General features: G+C 51.4%; 1 protein-coding gene across 1 annotated transcript in view; it reads left to right on the forward strand.

The window, feature by feature from the left end:
* The window catches only part of KDM2A (lysine demethylase 2A), a 33,732-nt gene that overhangs the window by 4,817 nt on the left and 11,870 nt on the right, over positions 1 to 17,045 (forward strand). The window contains exons 4-13 of the mRNA XM_030949480.1: positions 10,021 to 10,159; positions 10,744 to 10,822; positions 11,999 to 12,045; positions 12,162 to 12,340; positions 13,096 to 13,202; positions 13,515 to 13,608; positions 14,089 to 14,242; positions 14,936 to 15,051; positions 15,166 to 15,292; positions 16,106 to 16,527. Of these exons, the coding sequence (XP_030805340.1) occupies positions 10,021 to 10,159; positions 10,744 to 10,822; positions 11,999 to 12,045; positions 12,162 to 12,340; positions 13,096 to 13,202; positions 13,515 to 13,608; positions 14,089 to 14,242; positions 14,936 to 15,051; positions 15,166 to 15,292; positions 16,106 to 16,527 (1,464 nt within the window). The remainder of the gene's footprint in view (positions 1 to 10,020; positions 10,160 to 10,743; positions 10,823 to 11,998; positions 12,046 to 12,161; positions 12,341 to 13,095; positions 13,203 to 13,514; positions 13,609 to 14,088; positions 14,243 to 14,935; positions 15,052 to 15,165; positions 15,293 to 16,105; positions 16,528 to 17,045) is intronic.

The raw sequence follows: 17,045 nt of genomic DNA on the forward strand, positions 1-17,045 counted from the left end.
GCTCCTGCAGCTGATGGCCCTGAGGTGAACGCTGCCTCAGGGAATTGTGGATCATGCCCTGGATGGAAGTTGGCAGGGGGGAGGCACAGCCCCAGCTGTTGTCTGTGCTGGGGTAGGGAGCAAACCTGACGGGGCTGGAAGTCTGAGATGGAGAGACAGGGTGGGGTAGGAACCTCTTAAACTGGCTCTACTGCTGGAGAGAGCCCGAGGAGGAGCCTCGCCCTCCCTGGGGGCTCTGTGGGCTGAGCCACAGCTCCTGCTGGGGTGTGGGGCCCGAGTGACCATCCCTGGCTGGGTGCAGTGTCACCCTTGTTTTGGCTGTGGGAAGAGTTGTGACACCCATGAAGGGAAATGGGCTCGTGGAGCAGGAGACCGAAGTGCTGTGGGTGCTGGAGAATTAGGGAGGTGAGAAGGGAGCTGGGGAGTGCAGTGCTCTGTCCCATGGTCTGAGGCAGTCTGTGTCCTGCCTTAGCACTGCCCTGCCCTCTGGTCAGATCCTTGTGTGAAATTTGAGAGGAGGCTCTGCCTGTCCCTACCAGCCAGAAGCAGAGGCCTCTCCTGTAAACAGCAGTTACCAAACCTGCCCTTACATGTCTGTGTCCACCCTGAGAGAGTTCAGATGGGCTTTGCAGCATGTGCAGCCATCAGCTGGGGGATGAAGCCTGGGGAGTGTACAGGACAAGGTTTTTCTTACAGCCCTGCGTGCTGTGGAGTGATCCCAGCTCAGCCCATGCCTGAGGGATGGCACTGCTGGCTCTCACCAGTGCCCAGATTCCCAGCAGCTGGAATCTTGTGGTTTCCAGCTTGTTTGTATCCTTTTGCAGGATGGATGGGGTGATAGTTCAGGACACAAGTGGTGCAGGAGGGGCCACACATGTTGACAGGACACTTGTGACAGTTTTTCTCACAGGATAGGAATAAATTGAGGGATAAATGGCCTCAAAGCTGAGAGAGGAAGGTCAGGGGGAGCAGGCTGTGGGCTGCCTGTGTCAGGTATGATAGGAAAGAGGAGGCTGCAGCTTCCTACCTTCCCTGTGTTGCTCCATCTTGAGTGTTTCACAGTATCCCAATGGTGGGATGTGAGGAGCAATCCCATCAGGTTCAGCCTAAGTTCTGGTTTGTCCTGTAAAGCTGCTCACTGCCAGGTCATGATCCCTGGGGATTGCTGGTGTTTGTCACCCCCAGGTACTGGGCAGGGGGGCAGTGACAGAGGCCAGTCCTGCTGCATACTGGCTTTCCCAGGGCTGCTCCCACTGATTTGGGACTCACATGAGTGCACTGGGGTGACTCTGCCTGTGTTGCTTCCTGCAGACACTGAGCATGGGATGAGCCCCAGGCACTGGGTGAGAATTTGGGTGGTTTTACATCACCTGCTCCCTCTTCCCCACATTTGAAATGTGACACTGGCAATTCCTGTCAAGCCAAGCTCCTTCCTGGAGTTCCTCTGTGCCCTGTGTGAAACCCAGCCTGGCCAAATGTCCCTGGTCTGCTGGACACACCTCAACTGCCCAGTCTAGACAGGACCTGGGCAAGGGGGGTAATTAATCTCTCCCACATGCCTCAAACTGGAGGCACTACAAATGAGTCATTCCAAATGATCCAGGTGTAATAAATGAGCTCTAAATAATTCAAGGGCTGTTCAGATTTGGTCTGGGCAGGGCTTTGGTGGAAGCTAGCAGCAACTGAAGGCTATTCTTGGAAAGCTTTAGAAATCCCTGTGAGCATTTAGATCCTGCCAGATGCATGACTGTGCTGGTCCCTGGAAGAATACATCCTTGAAACCAAGTGGATGCTGTTCCCTGTCAGCAGAGAGGGATGCAGGAGGTAAATATCTGCTGGATTCTTACTGTCCCAAGCCTGGCTGTGCCCTGAGTGTGTCCTGGAAGCTGCAGTGCTGACTAAACAAGGACCAAACACCACAGAAGCACTTCAAGTTACCTGTGAGTTACCAAACAATCTCTGCAAGGCTTCATTTACGTTCCTATAATAAGCAGGAATAAGTTTTCCCAGGGTTATCCCAGCTGGTGGTGACACTGAGAAGTCAGGAGAGCAGTCCTTGTGCCCCCAGTGCCTTTTTAGTTATGTCAGGAGCCACCCAGAGTTACAGGTCACTGGCTGGGTTTGGGGGAGGAAGGGCACATGTGGGAAAGTGGTGGTGTGCTCAGAAGGTGGAGAAACAAGGTGCTGCACTCATCTTGTCCTCTGAAAATGTATAAGGAAGCAATTCCCTTCAGGATGAGATCTCTGGTGCTGCTGCTGAGCCAAGAGTGTTGCTGTTTCCAGAGGAGGAAATGATGGCTGAGCCTTAGGGGCTGTGAGGAACTTCAGTGGTTTTTTTCTCCCTTTCCACAGTGGCCTGCACTCCCTGAGCTGCTGATGCTCCCTGTATACCTCTTTTCCCAGTTCTTGGCAGCCAGGTGGGGAACATCCATAGCTGGCTGTGGGTGTTGCTTTCTGCCACTTGAGGTGGTTCAGGTGAACCTGGTGACAAAGTGTATCCTGGGAATCCATGGATATGGGTGGAGAGGAGGTGGAGCTGTTGGACAGATCTGTCCCATTCCTGTGTCCATGCTTGTGCATCTCTGTTGCTGTAGCAACAGCACTGGGAGTAAACAGCAATGAGCTGGCTTTCCAGGGATTCTGAATCCCTCTGGAAGTTCCAGGAACTTGGACCAGAGAAGTTTTTGGGCTGAGATTTGCTCAGGGTTGCAAGATGGTAGATTTTCCATATTTTAGCCATTGCTCTGTACACAAAAGAGTTTTAATAAAGCTGCCCCCACACACCCTTTTAGGTCAAGGAGGAGGCTCTGTGAGCTTTGTTCATGCTGGTCCTCAGGGCTGGGAGCTGAGTGCACAATCCTGTTGTGTTTTAGCCGGTCCTGACAGAGTTTGGGAGAAAATACCACTTGAGAAAAGTCCTCCTTTTTCTTCCACGTACCCCTGGCTCCTGGGAGCTGTAATCTTGGGATAGAGCTGAGGCAGCTGGAAGTAGAAAGGAGAGGGCTGGCAGTGCATGCTCCTTTAAGGTCAGGCTGCCTCAGTGTCTTTAATTTGCTGTGCATAAATATTTCCATGTGTCACTGAGCCCCTTTGCCCCATTTGGAGTAAGGAAGGGACGAGTGCTGGGCTCCTTATGGAGGAGAGGGGGAGGGAGTGTGTGCAGGGATGGTGTAACAGCACAAAGTCCAGAGGAAATATCCTTCCTAGTAGCTGGATTCCCACATTGTCCATGTTCTTCCCAATGGCCCTGGGCTGTTTTCCCTCTCTCTGAGCATCCTCAGCCCTATAGCCTGCAATGCAGCCAGCCTGCTGCTGTTCCTTTTAAAAAATAGTGTCAGCTGAGCAGGAATTGCAGTGCAAACCTCAAAGCTTCCTGCGTTTTTGTTATTCCAGTACTCCTGTGGTCCAGCTTCTCTCAGGCTGGGTGATAGGACAGAACTGGCAACAGGTTTTGGCAGAGCTGGCTTGAGACACTGAGAAATTTGGAGGGTGAGCACTTCCCTCAATTAAAAAAAAAAAAAAGATAAAAAAAATTCAAGCTAGCCCTGTGATCTCTCAGTGTGCTGGAGACAGAGAGGTCTCCAGCAAGGAATGAAGTCACTCAGGGCTGGCCTGCTACTGCTGGATCAGCTGCACCTCTGAGTGCATATGGCTCTGTCTGTCCCTTGTCCTGGGTCTCTGCCTCCTGGTCTGTGTGGGCTCAGTGGTGGGAATATGGATTAAATGTGTATCATTTTCAAGCCAGCCTTTTTTGGAGCAGTTTGGTCTATTTTGTTCCATTTGGGGGGGATTCTGTTGCCTTCCTGAACAAAGCAAAAGGAGGAGGAGAGCTGGTACAGCTCCTCTACCTCACTGCATAGGGCGCATGCTGGGGACACCTGACAGGGAAAGGGTTGCCCACAGGGTTTTTTTCCTTGGATTTATACTGATTGGGAAGGGAGTGGGATGTAATTCAAGGGTTTTCTCAGTTTTCTCCAGAAATGAGAGGGCTGAATGCCAAGGGATGGTTTTTAGCACTGAGGGTCAGCGTTCAGCCTTGGAATGGTGTGGAGGGTTTGATGGTCCTTCAAGAGCTTCTCCAGGCTTGTAGGAATCCAGGCAGGATTTTTCCTGATGCCATGGGTGGTGGTGGAAATGGGCAGTCTGGGGGTTAGCAGTGCCATCAAAGCCCTTTGGGACAGTCACTGTGTGTGACAGAGGCTGCAGGTGACTGGAGTGAGGAGCTGTATCCTTTCCTAGGAGCAGCGCTTCCTTTTTGGGACTGCTGCCAGAGCTGCCCATCTGTGATCTGATCTAGCATGTTCCTCTGCCTTGTGGTTTTGCTGCTGTGACTGGTCAGTGTGTAGCTTGGGAGCAGCTGTGGAGCTCTGCTTGGCCCCTCCATGCTCCCTCCCCACCTGCCTTGCTCCAATTCCTCAATTGTGCCTCATGTACATTCGATTTTGTAACCCAAAAGTGCAAACCAAAGCGTTCTCCCCGGTCATTCTGAAATGCTGCCAGCCTTGCTCGTGATAGGAATCCCTCCTGGAGCTGGGAAGCCTGGAAGGGCTCCAGTTTTGTGTAGATCCTGTTTGCTCCTCAGCCTGGTGCTTTGAGTCTGTCTTTGTCCAGGGATGTGCCACCTGGGATACACCCATTCAGCACCAGGTTTTGAGAGGAATGGGAGGTGGGGAGGGGCATTAAACAAGAGGGTGATTCCTCTTGTCCTGGGTCTCTGGAGGGCATTGTGCTGTTCTTTAGATCCTGTGGTGCCTCCCATGTCTGGAGGAGCAGGGAGTCCAGGGCTGAAGGGGGGAGAGGCACAGAGGGCAGGAGTCTGCGGCCGCTGTGCTGTGCTGGTGCTCCAGAGCTTAGAGCCCAGCCCAGGAGCTGAAGTGGGAGGTGCAGGCTTGAGGGGAGGGGGATATAGAAAGGAAAAGCTCTTGTGCTTAAGATAAGCAGTGACCTGGCAGGCTGCTGATTGGGTGTCATAATCTTGGTGCCTTGGTTCTTCACACTCTATCTGGAAACACTGGCAAGGGGAGGATCTTCCCTGCATAGCCCGTTCTGGCATTGGCACCTGCTGTGCCCTGGGTCTGTCTGATCACAGCCTGGCTGCTTCCCTGCCTGTCCATCCTCCTGTCAGGCTGCCTTGTGTCTTCCTGGAGAAATGGATGTTGTTCTTCCCACTTTGCCACTGCTAAAATTGCTGGGGATTCTCAGCACAAGGTCTCAGAGGCAGAATTCTGGACTTGCCTCAGGTACTCGCTGGAGATCAGAACACCCATCAAGACATTTGAATGTTGCAGGTCTGGATTTATCTAGGCAAGAACCACAGTATGCTGTAAAAATATGTGAGAAGTTAAATTCCTTAACTGAGGAGAGTTGAGCTGGTTGATTTATTATCAATTTGGGTGCATTTCAGCAGAGTAAACCTGGAAAGGGATGGGGTAAGGAAGAAATGCACTGGTAGATCACACTGTTCTATGGATACACTGGGAGTCAGGGAGAAGTTAAAACCTGCAACAAGGGGATTTTGGGATTGGAAATGGAGGTGAAACTTTCCTGCATTCTTCATGTCAAAGGAGTAGAAGAGAGTTGTGGGAGGCTTTACACAGGCAAGCTGCTCTGGAAAGACAACAAGCGGTGGGAGAGGAAAAGTGAGAGGGGTGCTCTGGTCTCCTGAGGGGGACGGAGCTGTGGCATAGCAGGAAGAGGTTCCTGGTGACTGGGAGATGGAGCTGAGGGAGGGGATGGCAGCAGACAGGACAGGAAGTGACTAAAATACTGTGGTGTGTGCTGGTTGTTGGTTACACTCTTTAAATACATGAGGCTCTTTCAGCGAAAGGACGGCTTGTTCTTTTCTTCAAATGTGACCTTGTACTCGTTCTTCCCTCAAAAAAACCTCACAGGAGAGGAGTTTTCTGGCTCTCTTCAGCTGACTGTCAGCTCCTTTGCTGTTAGAGGGAGCTGTGCTCCATGGAGGCTGCACTTGCTGATGGAAAGAGGTTTCCAAGGAAGGGTTTTGAAGAGTGCTGCTGTGGAGATTCATGAGGTGCTTTCCCTGGAATCCTGGGGTGAAGGAGAATGCAGGTGAAAGAATCAGAATAGAGGGGGTAGCTGTGAGCAGGATTAATATTCATGCTTCCTATTTCCTCCATTAATTGAATGGTACCCAGGAGGGTCAGAAAGAAATGGTGAAGGACAGCTATCTTAGGTGGGAATTGCTGGCTGTCTGGTCTTGGAGGATGAATAAAGTGCCTTTATCTTGACCCTGCCTGACACAGAGAGAAAAGGTTTGGACCACTTGTCAGTTCTTCCTTAGTAAAACTCTCAGCAGGATGAAAAATGCCTGAATCCTATGAGAAAGCTGGGAAAACAAAGTGATGTTTAAATATTGCTGCTTAGTGCTGAATGCTGAGGTTGTCCTGCAGATAATGTAATGTGCCTGACTCTGTGCCCTTGCTTCTCTGGAGCTGAGCTTCACCCAGAACGTTCTCACAGGTGGCAATTTTGGGGACATCTGCTGATCTCATTTTGGGAAGCTGTGTCCCTGGCTGAACTGGTTGATGCTGGAAGGTCTCCCAATAGTGGAGTCACTCCCAGGAAGAAGCAGTTCTGGTCTAAGAGTCCAGGACTGTGAGTTGCTGATGTTCTCTGGATGGGCTGTAGGAATGTGCTGGGAAAGGATACTCAGCCAAGCCCCGTCCCTAGCACAGGCTGTGGGACAAGGGTAGCCAGCTCTTCCTGGGAAGAAGTCAAACTTGGTGCTGTCAGAAGGATTGGCACAGATGTATGTGTACAGTAGTGGCAAGGTAAGGTTGGCATTAGCTTGTCATGGCTTTGCAGGTGTCACCTGTAGCCAGTTAATTATCCAGGCAGCAATTTCCTGTGTGGCACATCAGAAGTTGGAGCATCCACTGAGCACATCTGGTACAGAGACCCAGTTTGGGGACATGGGGTCTGTGGTTTGTGTCACTGTGCTGTGAGGAAGCTGCAGACTCCAGGAGGGGAAGACTCCCGCAGATGCTGCCTCTCCCATAACGCATGCCTGGAAGCACAGAAGCCTTTCCTTCCTCCTGCCTGCTCTGGGGCCCTGAAATATTGTTTTTCCCCACCCTCCCAAGACAACAATGACTTGAAAGCAGTGTGGCCCCGGCCGGGTCCAATGGGATGGGAGCTGTTTGCATTGTGCTTTTGGGTCCTCAGCCACGGCTGGGATCCTGCTCTCCTCATGCTGGGCCAATTAGGAGGCCAGACTCTCCCCTGCCCATGGGAACAGAGCAAAGCTGATCTGCCTGGGAGCTGGAGGGGGTTTGTGGCTGATGCTTTGCTGATGACAGGAGCAATAGACTTTGGAATTTGCTTGGCTCTTCCTTCTGTGTTTTGCATCTGTGTTTCCTCATTGCAAAGGGATTCAAGTTTAAGGTGCTCCTGCCTGTTTCCTGGTGTTTGCACTTCTGTGGTGTGGCTGCCTTATCGTGGAGTGGTTTGGGTTGAAGGTTCCAACCTGTTTGCTTTGGAGGCTGTGGTGTAAAGGAGATCTGGGAAAAGAGTCTGAACAGGGTCCTGATCCCACAGTGCATCTCCAGCATCCACCCATGGCACCAATAGGATCCAAATCAGGCCCAGCCACGTGGTCACATTTCTATTGAATGAGCTGCTCTACACAGTCCAGAGCCTGGCTTGGTGCCACTTCCAGAAGGACAGACAATGCCTGGTCATAATGTCTGTGGCTGGAGCTGCATTCCAGCCTGGATATCCCGAGGTTTGTCCTGAAATGAGGCTCACCTGAGTTCCAGCCCAGTGCAGTAACCCCTGCTCCTGGTTAAGTGTAGCCAGGGGTGTCAAATACAGTCTGTTAAGGGACTGGTTTGGACATAGCCTCTTCTTGCCAGATTTTCCATGCCAAACCTTTCCCTCCCAAAAGGTGAGGTTTTGAATCCAGCAAAGACAAAGGAGCTGCTTTTCCCCCTAAAAGTGAGTGTCTGGAGTAAGGGAGCAGGTCTGAAAGCAGCCTGGTCCTGCAATGAGCAGGACCCACTCGATCCCAAAGCAGCTGAGACCATGGACTGCAGAATCCTCCTCCTCACTGTGCACATCCTCTCTGACAGAGAGCTGCCTGCTGGGATCTGTAGTCCTAGACTTGCCTCGGATTGGGAAGAGTGAAACGTTGGTGATGCTGGAAAGTGATTCATCCTTACCTGGCATAGGTGTGCCTTGAACTTCCCTGGTGTGGTTTAGTAAGGAATAGGATGAAGTGGGCCTTTCCCCAAAATTCTGGGTTCTTTAGGAAAAGCTGAGTTTGAGGTTTGCTTATTGTCCCTAAATACTCCTTGGGCCAGACTCCTCTCTGCTCTGTGCCCTCATTTTAAAGCTGAGTACCACACAGGCTTCATGGATTCCATGATTTTTAAGGAAAAGTGCTTTATGAGGTGGGCTAATCATCCATTATAACACAGTCATAACACCTCTGTATCGCTAATCCAGTGCATCCCCTTGGAAGGGCCAGTCTCAGTTTAAAGGCAGAGTGAACATTTGGGAGTTGCAGTTTTTGGTGAGTGCAGCCCAGCCTTAGCAATGTGAAAATCCAAGTGTTCCCAAGGAATAGGTCACTTCTGCTGGTGCCTTCCCATATGTCTGTGCTTTTTAAATGCATTTTCCTGCCTTTATACAAGTGTCTCTGTAAAAACCCACAAGTAAAGTGAGTTTTTGTGTTGTTAAAAACGGGGAGATCCCACTCATCTTTAGTGGATGGCTTAAGACAGAGGACAGCAGCCCTTTTCCAGATTGTTTAATCCTCGGGGCCATTGGACAGACCCTGGCTGCAGGATCCTGGAGACTCTGCCTGAAGTGCCCCATTCAGGAGCAGCCAGTTGTTAGTGCCTGGCTGGTGAGGTGTTCGGGTCCCAGTCACTCAGGGTTTTGGTAAGGAGGTTGGAAAGCTGAGCACCGTCAATGAGCTGTGAACAATGGCTGAGTGACTCTGTCTTGATGGCAGGGGAACTCCTTGTGCATCCATCAGCCTGCCTGAAATTGGGAGTTAAAATTAAATGTTGGAGGGGGTGGGGGAAAAGCCTTTTTTTGTGTGTGTCCCTACGTGCTCCTGCACTGGTTCATCTAATTAATCTAAAAAAATTATTTAAAGCAGTACTTCTGTACGAGGGAGTTCATTCCTCTTTCTCCAGTGAGGTTATGGCAGGCTGGTTCTGCTGGCGTTGCTGGGGATGTGACACTGCCCCTCCTGCTGCAGGCAGGTGCCAGCAGCTGTGTCACCTCCTGCCCCATCCCGTCCCTGGCTGTCTGCTGGCCCAGCAGTTGGTGTGCATGCTTGATAATGGGAACATCCCTAATTAGGGGAAGGCAGCTTGGCTAATTCAGAGCAGGTTTGCCTTTTATCTGAGGGGATTTAGGGAGCATTCCCACGCAGGGCTCTGCTCTCTGGCCAGGTGGCCAGCAGCTGGGGACAGTAATTTCTTCCAGATCTAGCAATGCCAGAAGAAGATGTCTGTCAGGAATCCCTGTACAGATGTGCTTACAAGACCCTCTAAGAAAAGTGTTCCTTCCACTCTGCTATTCTTCTCCACACAAACAAGAGAATAAATCGGCTTTCTGTGTATAGGCACAGCCAAAGATGAAAATTTCATTATTTTTTTTTTTATCATTGGTGTTCTGGCAGAGATTAAACTCACAAGCGCCTTTACCTTCAGTGCAGCAAAATATTGATGCACCTGTGGGGAACTGATTCTTTGTTCTTTGCCTCTGTTACACTAAACTGTCTCCCCTCCTCCCGTATTTCCGTGTTAGAATTCATTAGGAGTGATTATCTGTCTCTCATACAGCCCAATTAGCACAAATCTGGATGGAGGAGGGGCAAAGCTGATGTTTCTGTGGTATGTTTTGGGTTCAGGACAGACCTGAGCTCCCCTAGAGGCCGTGGCTGAGCTGTGTTAGGTTGGGATGAGGCTCTGGTTGTTCTTCCTGCTCCATAGCTTCCCTTCCTTGTCCATAACTTCTCCCTTGCCGGTGTTCTCCCCTCAGCGTGGCACGATGAGGCGGCGTTATGAGGACGACGGCATCTCCGATGATGAGATTGAAGGGAAGAGGACATTTGACCTCGAGGAAAAGCTGTCCACCAACAAGTTCAACTCCACTTTCGTGGTCTTCATGGAAGGCAAAGGTTTGTCTTGGGGCTGCTGGTCCCAGGGAGTGTGTGTGGGAAATGGCATGGAGAGCATGGAGCCGGTCTGCGGCTTGCTGGGACACGTGGCAGCCAGGAATGGGAGGGTTTCCTGGGTCAGCACCTGTAATTGCAGCCACGTGTCTACCAGATCCTTAATTCAAGGACTGTGTGGGATGTCTCCCCTTCCTTTCAGCACGCACACGGCTCCGTGGGATGGCTTTTCATCACACAGCCCCTCTTGAGGATTTACTGGGAGGGAGGAGCGCCTCTGCAAGGCATCTCTTGCTTGGCTCTGAACTTCCTAGGGAAGTGAGCACCAAAATCCAGGCTGTGCACCTGTCAGGAGCGGCCTGTTAGAGCAAACCCTCCTTAGGGGCCCTGTCTGAGGCTTGTCAGCAGCACACACCCTGCTGCCTCTCAGAACTGCTGCAAAGGAGTTCCAGGATTTCTGAAGGAGTGTAGAAAAGTGAGGAACAGGGTTGGTCTAGGGATCTCCAGAGAACTTTTTCAACCTGAGCATGTCTATAATACTCTGAAGGAGTTTTTCCTAAACCCTCCCTCCTCTTGTCTCCCCACACCAGACTTCACAGTTGAGTACATCCAGCGGGGTGGCCTGAGGGACCCGCTCATCTTCAGGAGCTCGGAGGGCCTGGGTATAAAGTAAGTGCTGGGGGCATGGAGTGGTGGGTGACTCTGGCCCAGTTCCTTCATCTCTCCACAATGTGTGGGATCTGCTCCTGGCTCTGCTAGGCTGGTTTGACTGTTGTGTCCACGCTGTTCTTTACGTGCAGTGGACAGAGAGAAATATCTTCCAGCTCAGTTATCCCCTTCCTCCTAGTCTGTCTGGACTGAAAATGAGAGGACTGAATTGGCTGTAGGTGATCAGAATTCCACCAAATGTCTGGAAAGTCCCACTGCTGCTCTGATGCAACATCTGGTTGGGTTTCTTTCCTAGTAACATAGGCATCTATTGCCAGAGAGTCAAACAATTTGTAGTATTTCTGGCATTTTCCAGTATTCCAACCTGATTTTCCGAACTTCTAAGCTGCTGTCTGCGTCTCTTGCTGCAGTACCTCCGTTGAGGTTTGCAGCTCTAAGTGTAAGCTGTGTCCTTGGTTTTGGGGTTGATTAGAGGAATAAATGACCCCTCAGAAACTTTCAGAGCTGGTACCAGCAGCACTGCTCTGAAGTCCCTCAGCCATGAGGTTCCATGGCTGTGAACAGATGGGTGACATCTCATCCAGTGCAGGGTGTTCTTTGCTGGGGTGAATTGGGTAAGAAGTCATGCCAGGCTCAGTCTAACTGCTGGGTGACTTGGGAGGGTAGAGATTTAATACTGGGTATTACAGTGTGACTGAAACTGGATTTCTCCTGAGCTTTTGGATATTTCTCTGGGTCAAGAGCTGCTCGAATGGCTGCCAGCCGGCTCTGCCTGTGACAACAGTGTTTGTACAGAGGAGGGTGCCAGTACAAACATTGGAGTGGTTCTGCTGTGTCAGTGGAATATACTGCGTGTCCTGCTCCGGCCGTGCCTTTGGACTGGGATAACTGACTCAAGCAGCCTTTAAAACGAGAGATGGGATTGCTTGGTTCAAGGCCTCCTGACTCCTTTGCTAGAAGTCACTGTACAACAGCTCTGGGGATGGTACATCCTATTCCCAAGCCAGAAGTTTGTCCTAGTGTTCACCCCAGTCCCATGCCCCTAGACACCCCCTTCCATGGCCTTCTCCAACACCAAATCAGCATAGATGTACCTTCAGGGTGCCAGTTCCTGGGTCACAGAGTGTGCAGCCAGAAGCACTTGATGGTCTTTTTAGCCAGATGTTTGTCCCACAGGATGCCGGATCCGGACTTCAGCGTGAACGATGTGCGGCTGTGTGTGGGTAAGTGTCCAGAGCCACCCTGCACTCCCTTGTGTGGCTGGGGTCTTTGAGGATCTCACCCCTTGGAGCCCGTGGGGCACAGGGACAGTTCAGTGATGTGTCTGTCACTGTGGCAGGGAGCAGACGGATAGTGGATGTGATGGATGTGAACACGCAGCGGGACATCGAGATGTCCATGGCACAGTGGGCACGCTACTATGAAACACCAGAGGAGGAGCGGGAGAAACTCTACAACGTCATCAGCCTGGAGTTCAGCCACACCAAACTGGAGAACCTGGTGCAGAGACCTGCTACGGTGAGTGGGGCTCTTCCTCCCCAGGGATCTGCTTTCCCTGGAAATCCAGAGGTGAGGTGCAGCCTGGCATTGGGATGTGGTAGAAGAGGGGCTGCTCGGAACACGTGTGGGCCCAGCAGGGATGTCAGTCTGGAAGCTGCTGGAGCTGATCTCCTAGTCGGGCTGTGGTGACCATGGCCAAGTCCCTGGCATGTTACTCTGTGGAGAGACAGCCTGTTGATTGGCTGTCAGCAGTTAGAAACATGGAAGTCTAAACTGCACAGTGTGTGACAGGGAGAGTTCCTGATGCAAAATGCTGAAATCTCTGAGGGAAGAGGAGGCCAAGATTGGAGGTGTGCTGGAAGAGGGGCAGGAAGCTGTTTTGTGCTGGGAAGATGAGTTGTGGGAGGTGGGATGGATGGGATGAACATCTTGAACTACCTCTGCAGTCAGCAGAGTGGAAATGGCAGCTGTGTGGGGCCATTTACTTCTCTCTGTCAACTGCAGAGGGAACCTTGACATCTCTGACTCTCCTGAAGTTTAGGGAGTTGCATCTCACCCCTAGGAGATACTGTCTGGCATATTTTTTATGGAAGTCCAGAGCTGGTATCTGAACACCTGATCCTAAGTGCTTTATGTGTGGGACTGTCCCAGTAGCACTGGGAAAGCTTCTGGGTGTGGGGAAGGACCAAACAGGGATTTGTCAGCTTGGGGTAGCAAAAGGTTTTGCTGTGCCCCTTTTTTCTCTGCTCACATCTCCTACCTCTCTGCTGTAGGTGGATTTGATTGACTGGGTTGATAACATGTGGCCCAGGCACCTGAAGGAAAGTCAGACAGAGTCTACCAATGCCATCCTGGAGATGCAGTATCCAAAGGTGCAGAAGTAAGTGACTTCCTGAGCTGTGGCAGGCAGGAAACAATCTCTTGCAGGAAAACTGCCCAAGGGAGCAGCACTGTGTACCAAGAGGAAGGAGGAGGATCAGCCTCCCAGCTTATTTTTGTGGGTGACACTTGTAAGGCCACTGCAGTCACTTACTGAATCCTCTTTAGCTGTGTGGAAAAGGGGCTGGGTGGCTTGTGACAGTGCTCTGAGCCATTGGCCTGGGTTTGGGAGACCCATTGCCTTGGAATATCATATCTGGTCCAAAGTGTGGATCACCATTCATTTTCACCTTCTCATCTTATTTTCCACCAGATACTGTTTGATGAGTGTCAAGGGCTGCTACACAGATTTCCACGTGGACTTTGGTGGCACTTCTGTGTGGTACCACATCCACCGAGGGGGAAAGGTAGGACAGTACCTATTGGGACAGCTATAGGTGCTTTAGAAAAGTGTCTGTTGGTCTGTTTTTGTGTAAATCCTTGAGGATGCAGGTTCCAGACAGCAAATTGAAATCTTTTCCACCCTAAACTTATCTATATTGCATGTAGCCAGAGAGGTGCCAATCCCTAGTTCAGGTGTAGCTCTAACATGGTAAATCAAACTCAGTAAATCTCCTTGTCACTCTGGTGGCTTTCCTGGGCTCTGTATCTCTTGACACTGATGTAAATCATAGCTTAAAAAGCATCCCAAGCTCAGGCTACCTGTAACATGCAGTGTGTCAGGCTGGGAAAGACCTTGCTTGTCTTCTCGAGGGGGGGCAGCTGTTGCAGTCATTTTACTGGGAAGTTCTCAGGGAGAGGGGTGAGGAAGAAATTCAGATGTTGGGCAGAAGCCATAGCTGTTCATTATGTGATGACTTACATGAGTGTGTTGTCTTTATTTGCAGATCTTCTGGCTGATCCCTCCCACACCCCAGAACCTGGAGCTCTATGAAAACTGGCTTCTCTCAGGGAAGCAGGGAGACATTTTCCTTGGGGACAGAGTGTCAGAGTGCCAGCGCATCGAGCTCAAGCAGGGCTACACATTTGTCATCCCCTCAGGTACCCTCAGAGTGGGCAGGGGCATCCTAGTCTGGGCCAGGGTTGTGACAACGCTGAAACTCCTGGGACACTGGCAGGATTTAGATCCCTCATGAGTCAGTGGGTGAGGGAGATGTGATGTGGCTCTGTCCTCTTGCTTACCACCTCCCTAAACATGCCTGTGATGGCATTGTGGATCCAGCCCAAGTGTTAGGAAAGCTGTGGCTGGCTCATATCACATTTGATTAATTATTAAAGGAGGCTTTCCCAGATCCTGTCATGTTGACACATGGAACAGTGTGGGTTCAGGAGAGGCTGGCCCAAGGCAGCTCCTCAGCTTCCTAGGTGTCTTGTGACAGAGCTGTGGTGTACAGCAGGACCAGGAACAGAAAACACCAGGGGTTGCACAACTCACTCATTTGAGTCCTGTTATCACAACTGACACTTCTTCTGAACTGAGTGGCTTTGCCTTAAGGAAACCCACACTGGAATTCCCCAAATGTTGGACTTGGCTGGATTGCTTAGCCTTGGAGATAAGGAGTGGAACTTGAGTTATTTTGAAGGTGTTTAGAGTATTGGAACAGACTTCAGAAGGCTGTTCCCCTTGGTAGTAGGCCTAACGCGACTAGGAGACAATCTAGGATGACACCAGAGTGACAAACAGCTATGCAAGATGGATCAGAAGGATTCTTCTAACTCTGCTTTCTCCCCAAGGTTGGATCCATGCTGTGTACACTCCCATGGACACGCTGGTTTTTGGCGGCAATTTCTTACACAGCTTCAACATCCCTATGCAGCTCCGGATCTACAGCATCGAGGACCGCACACGGGTAAGGACCTGTGGGAGACCCGTGCTGGACACTGGGCCACACCTGATGTGCCATCTATCATCTGAGAGCAGCAGTGGAAAGGAGGCCTGACACATCCTCTTGCCTGTTTTGCAGGTCCCAAATAAATTTCGTTATCCCTTCTATTATGAGATGTGTTGGTACGTGCTGGAGCGTTACGTGTACTGCATCACCAGCCGCTCCCACCTGACCAAGGACTTCCAGAAGGAGTCCCTCAGCATGGGTAAGTCCAGCCCTTATTCCTTCCTTACCTTTATCCAACTGGCTTCTTACACCCTCCTGCTGGGGCACTGGCTCAGGAGCCTGCCAGGCAGGGGAGGGCTGGGTGGGGATTTTTTTGGGCATGAAGTCACAACCAGCCAGACTTCTGCTTCCTCCTCTGGCCCTGCAGCAGCCCAGGTTCCTCACAGCTGTGAAACCAGCACACCACCAGTTCAGAGCCTTATACAGAAGAGATGGGGGGAAGTTGCAGTGGCCACCACAGTGCTGTGGGCAGGAGCTCTCTCTGGCTGGCCAGGGCCTTCTGCACACAGGGTTTGAGGGGCTGACACAGTTACTTGGAGGGCTCAGGGACCTCACAGTCGTGAGTGAGTCCACATCCTCTTTATCGCATCATGAAGGCAGCATCAATATCCTGAGCCCTCAGCTGGAGATGCCAAGCCCTCCAAAGCAAAATGAGATTGAATAGAGCTTTAAGCAACATGATGTAGTGGAAGATGTCCAGGCCCATGGCACTGGGATCGGGCTAGATGACAGTCCAGTACCCTTCCAACCCAATTCCATGAAATTAAGTCTAGGACATGAAATTCAGTCTAGAGCATTTGCTATTTCTTCCTCTGGGACCTTTTTCTGTATCTGGTGCCCTGCATTCCCACAGACAAGCCAGGAATGAGAAGTGTGTTTAGCTATTTTCAACTTCTCTGTTCCTTTCACCTCCTACAAATCTGTTGCTCCAGCATCCCTCGTGACTGGGGGGGATCCCACTAAACACAGAACACTTCCTGTGATTGCTCTCCCTGTTTCTCCATCATGGCAGATATGGAGCTGAGCTCCTCGGACTCGGTGAACATGGAAGAGGAGGAGGAGGAGGATGATGATGAGGATGGAGCGGGGAAGGAATCCCGGCGCCCCGCGACCAGGAGGTCCATTCTCACCAGCCCCATCGCCAACGGTGCCAACGTGGACTATGATGAACTGGGCAAGAGCTGCAGGAGCAGCCTGCCGGGTCTCAAGAAGACCCCATCCATGGACTCTTCCGACTCCAGCCGGGGCTCCCAGAACGGCCAGGCCTGGGAGCCGAGCGGGGGCAGCCCCCGCAAGAGCAGGAAGGTGCACCTGACCCAGTTTGAGCTGGAGGGGCTGCGCTGCCTCGTGGACAAGCTGGAGTCGCTCCCTCTGCACAAGAAGTGTGTTCCCACCGGCATCGAGGACGAGGACGCCCTCATCGCTGACGTCAAGGTAGGGCTGAGAGAGTGCAAAGCACTTTCCACAGGGAAACTGGGCTTCACCCTCACCCTGCCCCTGTCCTGGGGGCAGGACTGGTGTCCTCCTGTTCCTCTGTGTGAGGCTGATGTTACACCTGAGGGACAGCCCTGGGATTTGGGGTTGGGAAAGCAGGAGGGTGGCTGTGCCCTGGCTGTGTGCCTTATGGCTGTCAGTGCAGGAGTGCTCGTGGATGATGCAGTTCACTTCCAGTTTTGGCTGTGGACTCTGTGGCAGTTGGAACCTTTTCCTTGCCCCAGGTGAATTTGGCTTCGTTCCTTTGAGTTGTTTGCCCAGGGTGTGACCTGGAGTTATAAGAGTCAGTTATTTTGGGCTGGTGAGGGTTGTTTGGATTTTATTTGCCTTCGTCCGTTGAGCTGACCCAATGAGCTTTGGTGTTTTAGCCGTTTCAGCACTGAAGTGGGACTGTCAGCTTCACTCTATTCCCAGAAATCCATTCTAGTCCCTGAAAAGTTACCTTCTGCTCCCCTCCA

The sequence above is a fragment of the Camarhynchus parvulus genome, chromosome 5, assembly GCF_901933205.1.
Source record: "Camarhynchus parvulus chromosome 5, STF_HiC, whole genome shotgun sequence".
In the NCBI taxonomy this organism is placed as follows: Eukaryota; Metazoa; Chordata; class Aves; order Passeriformes; family Thraupidae; genus Camarhynchus; species Camarhynchus parvulus.